We start from the raw sequence: 9,793 nt of genomic DNA, 5'->3' as shown, positions 1-9,793 counted from the left end.
TGTTATGTGAGGCCATCTTTACTTATTTTGTGATAGAGATAACACTAGTGTTGTAGTGTATGCTATTCTTCTTCCCAGTATTTTATTTAATTATAGGTGCCGTTAAGCCGACTATTTAGTACCATCCCACCACCCCTGCAATCAAAAGTGGATTTATTGAAAGTTCACAAGATTTGGGCCGTTGGGGATAAATCTTTGTCCAGTGTTGAGCATGTTGAGCGTGTTGTAGAAAAGATTGGGACACCCATCCAAACAATATGTTAGCCTCCCTAGAACTTGATTTGGAAGCTTGCAAGAGCTATCAGGACAAGGAAAAAGTGTTGCAGAAGTTCTATCATGACAAGATTCGACCTGCGCTAGTGGATAGAGGTTTAGTCTCACCATACACACTGTCTGATAAACTGGGAATTGAGTTGCATAAGGAAATCCGTAGGATAACCTCATATTACCTCGAGTACATAACCACACTCGAGTTGACGATGGAGCTAACATCAATGGCAGACACACTATGGATTCGCTGCTTTGATAGTGTTGCATGGTGATAGAGGATTGGGACAAACATCTGGGGGCATCAAGAGTCACATTTCTATTTGATCGCACTGTGGCGTTTGATGGGTCTAATGTTTATAGGGGGAATGTGATGCCTCCCACAAGACCATACATGGACCTGGCAAAGGTACTGGACCTAACAATGGTGCTAACAAAGGTGCTGAGAAAGATGGAATAGCTATGGCTTGTTCTGTTGTTTGAAACCACATAGATCAAATATTGTCATCCATTTTAGTTAAAAGAGTTTGGCTGTAAAACATCAAACATGGCATAGGTAATAGCTAATGGAATAAGGTTAGGCCACCACGAGTCCTTTTTGGTTGCTCGGGTAGCAAGCTCATGTATCGCATATTGTGTTAACTTCTGCCTATAGACCCCAATGATAGTAGTTTAGCTGCACAACTAAACATGTTGTTGAAGTACATGAGGAAGTACTTTGATAAGCTTTTGCCAAGATGGGAAAGCCGGGAGAAGATGTTTTTCGTTGATGGAGTCATGAGAGAAGCATGACATCACAACATGTTAGCCAATGAGGAGGCTTTGCAGATTCGGTCTCTTGCTCGCAAGACTGCACACTTTCTAATCGGAAATCCTATATTTAAGTTCATTCAGAAGTCAACCGTTGTCAGTAGTTTACATAAAAAGCATCAACCCCTCTTGATCTGCAGTTTGAGAATGATTTTATGTGGAGGTAGATGAGGGGCACAAGATTGATGTGCTATGGCACATCACTTCTGCATTGCGTCCTGTGAAGTTTCATGTTGTGATGTTTGATTCGAAGTCAAGGGTGGATTACGACAAAGATATCAAGTATTTTATTTGGTGACTATGTTGTGAGGAGAGTTAGCAAGGAGGGGTATTCTTTCTATACCATTGATGTGACCAATACTAATTTCCCCACGATTTCGACGTGATCAATACTAATTCCCCCATGATTTTGAACAGAAGGGCCCCCAACGAAAACCTAATCTATTTTGACGCAACAATACAGCAACAAGAACCCCAAAAGCTATTCCAGATCCCGACACTAGTTTCTAGATTACTTTAGTTTAGCCAACAAAATTGAGAGGACAAATAATGAAAGAGCAAATGAGAGAGAGGAAGTCAAATAACTGAACGATCAGCCCAAATGTCCCTCTCCACCTCCCCATGTCCTTTTTATAGGAGAGATGGGAGAGGAGATTCTCTTTATGCCCCCTGGTGGGGTTTATATTTACATAAACGCCACTGGAGCTACAAATGGGCCCTGGTAGAGTTTGTATTTACATAAATGTCATTACAAGCTACAAAGAGCCCCCCACCCCAACCAATATTATTTTGTGAGCTCTTGGCTATGTAATTAGGTCCTAAACATGATGATGGGGTCCCTAACATATAATGTACCCCACAACAGAACCGTTCCATCTCCAACCAAACAATATCTTAAAGTACTGATAAAGACATGCCTCATTTGCACATTTTCTAAAGCACTGGTGCTATAATTTCAAAATGAATTATGTAATGTTTGTCTCCCCTAGAATGTAATTGTTGTGATAAGGAAATATGGTAATGTATGTTATGTGATATAAGGGCGGTTATGCGTGCTAGAAATCTCAATCTTCATACTTTACATCACTTTAGTTAAGTTATTATGTTCTAAGACAAACACTTTTAGACATTTTTTTTTGAGAATTACACTTATCTTAATTTATATAAATTTAAGATATTCATAAATTAAGAAAATATATTTTTATATAGGCATCATAATTGTTAGCCGGAGACCGGACTGGCACCTTTTAGATTTATTCCAATGTCCTATGGATTAAATATCTGGAAGTAGTTGGTTGTTTACCAGTTAAGGCTGTTATAGAGTAGTAGACCTAGCTCATTTACCTGTACAAGCTTTATGGGCAAAAAAACAATAGCAACAACAATTGCACTCTGGATAAACCCAGCCCAAAGGCAAAAAGAACTTGAAGCCGGAGCGGCCTCTCAGGGCCGCCGCCCGCCGGTCAAAAGCAGCTAGTCAGCCTAGCACTGGCCACGGCTGCATCCCGGGGCCCTTGCCGCTGCATGCCACCTCCGCCTCCGAGGAACAGGAATCATGCACCCAACTGCGCAGCTAAAGATGGCAACGGGGACCCGATCCCCGATTCCCCGCGGGGAATTCCCCTATTAGGGGACGGGGATGGAGTCAAATATGCCCCCACGGGGATCTAAACGGGGAGAAAACGTCCCTCGTCGGGTTTGGCGGGGACGGGTCTGGGGGAGCATTTCCCGTCCCCGATACCCGCATCCCCGCCCTGTTTATATACAGGCTTTGCTCTCTTTCCTGATGGCCCAACCAGCCCACGAAGGCCCAATGTCTTCTGAATATATATAACAGCAATAACCCTAGTTCTACACCTTTGTGATGATTAATATCTTGCTTCTTGCTATTTAGCTATTTTTGGATTGTGATTCGTGGTGTACTCTAATATTGTGTCGATGAACTCATGTGAATGATGATGAATTAACCTGAATGGTGATGAACAAATGCGGGGACAGGGATCCCCAACGGGGATTTTTCCCCTCGCGGGGGCGGGGATGGGAGAGAAATCGTCCCCGTGAGCTTTGGCGGGGACGGGGACGGGGATTTTTTCTCCCCGCGGAGACGGGGATGGGGAGGCAACCTCCGACGAAGAATTCCCCGTTGCCATCTTTATGCGCAGCCACGCAACCTGCAAAGCGAAGCCGCTGCTGGTGCCATGGACTCTGCTGTCTGCTCCACTGCTAGTAGGAAGAACTGTAGTTCGTACATATGTAGGCGTGACCAGCTCGGGCTGCTGACGTGAGCAGTACGGGCAGCAGAATCCATCAGATTTCCATGGACCAGAAGACCTTGCATCATGTTGCCTGTTGCGTTGTGTGCGTTCAGGGCGCTGCTGCGACTCAGGAACATGGAGAAGGTAACAAAAGCACATAGAGGAGCTAGCCGTACCGACCTGATGGCAGATGTCACTGTACATCAGCTGATGGCCTCACTGGTCACTGCAGTATTGGCACTGGCAGGCGAAGGCCTTGGTCACAAATGCTTCATGACCATAGAACTCAGATCAGACCTTTCCAGTTTCCACCATGTAAGCTGAAGGAATAAAAACTTCAAAAATATTGCTATCTTGACCCTAGCTACAGTGCAGCCCAAGCCTATCATGGACTCTGCAGAGTGTGCAAAGCTGAGTTTCCAGATTCCCTGTTATTAGCAGATTCAAACCAAACACATGCAAAACAGATAATGTATAAAAGGAAGGGCTGGAAACACAGCTCCAGTCAGTCAACACAACACATTATTACATATATATTATGATCTGGACAGCAAAAAGAAGCCACGCTCAAAACGTTGACAGGTGTCTACAACATTATTCTCCAATAATTAGGAATAGCATCTCATAGAAGTCATGGACACTTTTCACGAGATGTTGCGTGTTGCGTCCATGCATGCATTCCGGTTAAAATCTTTTGACTCGGCCACATATAGCTTTACCTAACAACTGAAATGCCCAGATGTTGTGAAAAGCAAGCGACTCCATGGCATTGACCCCTAGCTAATTTAATAAGCAATGCTGCACAAAATGCTTGAACAAGATGCCAACACATCTACACAGGTTGCACAAAATGAGTGCTGAAGAGGAGTTCCAAGTCGATGTTGGAGAAATCAATACCTTCAAAAGGAGCAATGGCTGCCAGCAGCACTGGTAAAAAAAATCACGGATAACAAGATCAGCCAACCCCCATTGGACAACAAGGGAACAACTTTCAACAGTCAAGTAGTAAAATGGACTGCCTTTTAAATTTTATAAGGAATAACTGAATCAGATTCATCGAAACTTTATTCCAAATCCTAAATACCAAGAAACTGTCCCGTATACAGAATAAAAAAAAAGAAAAGAGTTTCAGTATATTGTAACAAAGAAAAGCAGGAAATATCTTGATCATCAGAGAACAGAAGCCTAAGCCTCAGACTACGGCTAGCTTCATCAATCAACTACTAGACGCTTTGCAAATATCTAGGATTTTCATGCTCATCACAAACAAGTCCCCACTTCAATCAACTACTAGACGCTTTGCAAATATCTAGGATTTTCATGCTCATCACAAACAAGTCCCCACTTCAAATTTAATCACCATAAATATTTGTTCCAGTACTTGAAGAAAGGCTCCAGTTTTTACTTCCATGCACAAGCAAGTTAAAAAAAAAATCATACAGGGAATGGGGTACATGAGGCTGCTCAATCAGATGGTGTTCGGGCAAGCTTCAAAAACCCAGACAGAGATTAAATTGAGGAACTCTGCTAAGATTAATAGAAGCAGACTAGTAACAAGCCCATTAATCATATATGTTAGACCATTGCACGAGAATAACTGCTAGCCACTTCCAGCATTAATATATGAAAGGATGATAGCAAAAAAGAACTACGAATCATGACAAATACTAGAGATTTTTTGTCAAGAATTTGTAATCAAACACAAAAAGTTCAAACATTTTTTATTTACTAAAACTCACGTGATCAAGTGCTCTTGTGGTGGATGACTAGGACAGGCGAATACCAAGTAAACACACCAGTGTGATGTAGATTTATCAGATAAATCCAGTGTGAGCTAGAGTATAAACTAAGGAATGATTAACTATTTTGGAATATGTGATCTAAAAACAAGTCCTAAAGCTGCTACAGGACCATGGACAAAATAGCTTGAACCCTAAACTTCTACTCTTTCATCCACTTCTGACAGAAAAAGCTAGATTCTTATTGTAGTACAGGAACTTGTTCTACCACAGAAACAGAATACAGCATTAAAAGTCAATCTTACACAAGAAAGGAAGACTATTTAACATCAAATCTGCCAACATGTCGTTATGTTCAAGGTAACCAATAACAATAAATTCTCGTTACACACAGAACGGCCGAAAAGGATCTTAATCATAACTCAAATATACAAACTATTTTATATTACAATATTCATGAGAATTTACAAGAGCATAGATAAAGATGTACAGTGACCTGCGAGGTGCTTTCAAGTGGCCCACAGGGATGCAACCAACACTGCCCAAAGGTCATATTCCCTTCAAGGTGGATTGCTATATAAAAGCAGGCCGTGTCAATGCATGTGTATCTGACTTGGGAGGAAAGGGAACTCAGTGTACGTTTACCACGAGTGCCATCTCTGCAACTTAAATCTGCAAGGCCAATCAAAACAGTAGGTGCAGACAGAGAGAAAACAATGGTCAGAGGGAAGGTGCAAATGCGACGAATTGAGAACCCTGTCCACAGAAGGGTAACCTTCTCCAAGCGCCGGGAAGGACTGCTCAAGAAGGCAAGAGAACTCTCAGTGCTTTGTGGTGCTGATGTAGGTGTAATCATATTTTCCTCTACTGGGAAAGTCCATGAACTAGCAACTAACGGGTGCGTTCTCCAAAATTCATGTTGTTATATAGTGAATCTTAAGTGCCACAGAACTTCTGAGATGTTTTCCTTTACACAAAAATGCAAGAAACATGCAAAGCTTGGTTGAGAGGTACCAGAGCATCACAGCAAGAGGTCAAATGGAAAGCAAAAATCTACAAAGCCAGGTCTACCTTTCACTTTGCATATTTTGAGGAATTCTGTAACTACTCGAAAGAGACATGTCTATGAATCTTTTAGTGCTATTATACTACCTCTTCAAGCGAGTACATCGCATTGAGATGTAACCAAGGATAGCATAAGTGTGGAATTTGAGCGATGGTTGGGGGAGCGAGAGAACCGACTAGCCTTTTAAGTAAAAAAGAAAACAAATCTCAACTTCTGATCTAATACTAAAACTAATAGCATTTTTTCCTTTATAATGATAGCAAATATAACTGATAATATTTTTATCCTTAACAGGTAACAGAGCATTGGGTTTCCTTGTTAAAGGAAGAGATATGTCTACGGCAGCATGGTTTAAGGTAAGGTTCATGATCAAGATGATAAGCCCATGAATGACTTGCATTGTAGATGGGCAGAAGTGGCTTAAGGAGATATCATGTGTAGCTAAGAGTCTAAGATATGCAGCTTCCGCTGCTCAGCCCCCAAAAAATGACCTGTGGGTTGTGAAACTCCAGAAGATGCTCATCTTGCTTTCTAATCTAACATGAATTATTGACTGTGATCTAAGTAAAACTGCAACATGACATGACCAACATGCTAAGTAACACATATAAAATACTGAAAAATCTCTATGAAGCCTAAAGTTGTAGCACTTCGTTATCAATCTCTTAATTTCTGCACAAATAATTGAAACAGCAAAATTTTAGAAGTGACTGTTAGGAAAATAGGGCCTTAACAGTTAGGGAAATAGGGCCTTACTGGTACACATCTTGGATCTGTCAATTATGTTATGGGCGGAGTCCCACTCATGGGGATCTGGTCGAATTGGGGGAAGCTGTAGGTATTATTGCGGGTCAATCAATTGGGGAGCCGGGGACTCAACTAACATTAAGAACTTTTCATACTGGTGGAGTATTCACAGGGGGTACTGCCGACCTTATACGATCCCCCTCGAATGGAAAAATCCAATTCAATGAGGATACTACTGTCTACTATTGCAGTCAAGTGTTTCAGTGGGTAATAAAAGAGTTTTGAAACACTTCCTAAGGTGGTAAAGCCAAGTAAACTAGTAAACGTCGCCAAGACACTAACAACAGGAAGCTAATACTAGAAAAAGAAATAACATCCAAGCTTGCGTATTAGCTCTAACTGTTCTAGAAATCACGAAACTTTCTATTCTTAATCAAGAAACTTTGGAATTAAAATTTGATTGCATGAGGCATTTAGATTACCAGACATCATGAACCGTCTAACATATAAAAAAGCCTCATCCAACTATAAAGTGAAACATTAATCAAAGCAGATCCACTGGAGGAGGAGCAGAGGACATGAAACTGGATAGACTGCACGCACTTGAGAAAGGTCTTGAGAAGGCAAGACAACTTTCTCCCCCTTTTTATTTCCAAACTCATTCAGATTAGGCAACAAACTAATGTGAGACATCTTTTATCAGATGAAGATCATGCAGCAAGAAATTCACTTTCTTAAAAACAAGGTCAGCATTAGTGTCTCATAATCTTCCTTAATGGTTCTACAAAAGGCTCCTTTAGTTTCAACACGTTATTTTTTCTTCGTAAGACAAATAGATAGCAAAAAGGGAATCTGTGACAGCCGCAGATGTAAAATAGAAGATGACAATGCATTTTCTTGATGTGCAGGAAAGCATACTTAAATCAGCAAATGAAAATCTTCAACAGAAGGTAATAACAAGCAGGTATTTTGCAATATTTATTTGGAAAAATGAAATCCTCAGCCTTACATAATAGCATAAACGGCAAGCACAAATTTAAAGTGCATATTTAGGCAGGAAATATGTTAATTACATTAAAATGCAATTTCAAAATCCTGAGCTCTCAATGTTAGATAATATTTTTTATGTATACAGGAAGGCATCCTGAAAGCAGCAAACGAAGTTCTCCAACAGAAGGTAACAATAGATAGATAGTTTGCAGTAATCCCTTCGAAAAATGGTGATCGATTAGCCAGTTAGCCTTACATATTATTGCTTCTACACATAGCTAGCATGAACTGCAACTTAAAATTTTAAGCCCACAATTAGGAGAAGAGATAAATAACAAATTTAAATCCTGAATTCAGTCTTTAGTGAAAACCACCCCAACTTCACCAGGTAGTAACTACCAAAACAAACTCCACATTTATAAGAGAAGTTAGATCGCACTCTCCATTTGATTGCAAATATAGGATATACTTTCAGTAGAAAGTACAAGATGCTAATGATACAGCTAACTGACTAGCTCATTTCCTACTGCCAGGTGAATGAACAGAATGAATTTATAAACAACTGCTCGGCCTTTTATGGATCTTCATATTCGATGCATTACAACACAAATGAGAGATGCTAATTTACGATATAGTCGTTCGGGAATAACTGGTGTTGATGTTATTTGGTGTGTTTATCAGTAGGACACACATGTATTGATATTTTCATCATTCAGGTTTCAGACAGCACGTTTGTATTAAATAAACATTTGAATTGAGCGGTACTGTATTCTGGTTTGTTCTTCTCAGGTATCCCCTGTATGCTGAGACTACTACTTTGCAATCCAATTTCTTATCTCAGTGTGCAGAAAAAATTTTAAGCACCTGGCAGGCAAATGTTTTCTACTGCTCCATACAAAAATGAAAACATTTGAAATCCTCTGTTTAGCCATCTCCCTGAACTCCCATCGAAATGCTTCGTGCGAATTGACAGCGTTATGATGTTGATTGAAGTGTTGTTTGTAAACCTTCTTGAAAGTGTGTGATTTCAAGTATTTTTGTGTTGATTAGATGTATAGATGAGTTGTACTATGTATATATAGACATCATTTACATTCAATAAGTTTGTTTTAGGGTTTGCCTTCGTGGGTTTACATGATTATAGACATGATTGAGATGAAAATTATTGTTGAACTGTGTAATAGTATTGGTTCATATCTTTGCTTTCTTGAACTACTTTGTAATTGGTTCAATGGCAGTTTCAAATGACAACCAATTCGTGCACCATCCGAAGGATCATGGTGCTATCGGTCCTTTCCTACCAGTAGAGCCAATACTGTTGTGTTATTGTGGGTTACCGGCATTTGTGAAGCAGTCAAGGCATTCCACGTCAGCTGGGCGTGCTTTCTACTATTGCCAACTTAAGCGACGTCCCCCGACACTTGATGCCTACCTAGAGGGATGGAACTTTTATCAGTGGATCGATGGTGATGAAATGTTCGAGCCGTTGATTATATTGTTTCCTTATGACCCCTGGAAGAGTGTTCCATATGCAGAATATGTTCGTTGTGTTACGCCACCACCGAACCCTCCGGAGATGATAGAGGCGGAGAAGGTTGATACTGCTTTGCATCATCTAGCCAATCCTCCTAGATGCCATTGTGGAGTGTCGGCGCGACTAACTACTCCCAGCCAACGTGGAGCATTCACTGCCTTCTATCGCCGTGGATTGCTAGATTATGTAAGTTCTCATGAAAGCAATCTATCTCTAAGCTTGTATGTGTTTTGCACATACAATGTTACACTTGGAATATGTGTTTTTTTGTAGAGAGGGTTTCCATATTGTGACTTTGAGGAGTACAACTATGGACCCAAATCATATTGGCCTTCAGAGTATGAATTTGCGGAGTTTCAAGCAAGCATTAAGCCATGGCCATGCA

At 40.6% G+C, this 9,793-nt stretch overlaps 1 protein-coding gene across 1 annotated transcript; it reads left to right on the top strand.

Annotated features, from left to right (window-relative positions):
• Positions 1–4,464: 4,464 nt before the first annotated feature.
• Positions 4,465–8,846, top strand: LOC136505340 (MADS-box transcription factor 33-like). The gene is made up of 8 exons (XM_066500488.1): positions 4,465–5,969; positions 6,058–6,136; positions 6,432–6,493; positions 7,438–7,507; positions 7,588–7,629; positions 7,793–7,834; positions 8,020–8,061; positions 8,408–8,846. The coding sequence occupies exons 1-8, from the start codon at positions 5,668–5,670 to the stop codon at positions 8,495–8,497; spliced, it is 729 nt and encodes a 242-aa protein (XP_066356585.1). The 5' UTR covers positions 4,465–5,667; the 3' UTR covers positions 8,498–8,846.
• Positions 8,847–9,793: the final 947 nt, after the last annotated feature.

This window comes from Miscanthus floridulus, chromosome 14 (genome assembly GCF_019320115.1).
Source record: "Miscanthus floridulus cultivar M001 chromosome 14, ASM1932011v1, whole genome shotgun sequence".
NCBI classification, from domain to species: domain Eukaryota; kingdom Viridiplantae; phylum Streptophyta; class Magnoliopsida; order Poales; family Poaceae; genus Miscanthus; species Miscanthus floridulus.
Note: the sequence above shows the minus strand (reverse complement) of the source record. Positions and strands in the feature narration are given on the sequence as shown.

Excerpts from the sequence above, each read along its gene's own strand:
- LOC136505340 (XM_066500488.1), top strand. The coding sequence starts at position 5,668 with ATGCATGTGTATCTGACTTGGGAGGAAAGGGAACTCAGTGTACGTTTA. Across the intron at positions 5,970-6,057 it reads CATGAACTAGCAACTAACGG|AAACATGCAAAGCTTGGTTG; the intron begins GTGCGTTCTCCA and ends CAAAAATGCAAG. Across the intron at positions 6,137-6,431 it reads GCAAAAATCTACAAAGCCAG|GTAACAGAGCATTGGGTTTC; the intron begins GTCTACCTTTCA and ends TATCCTTAACAG.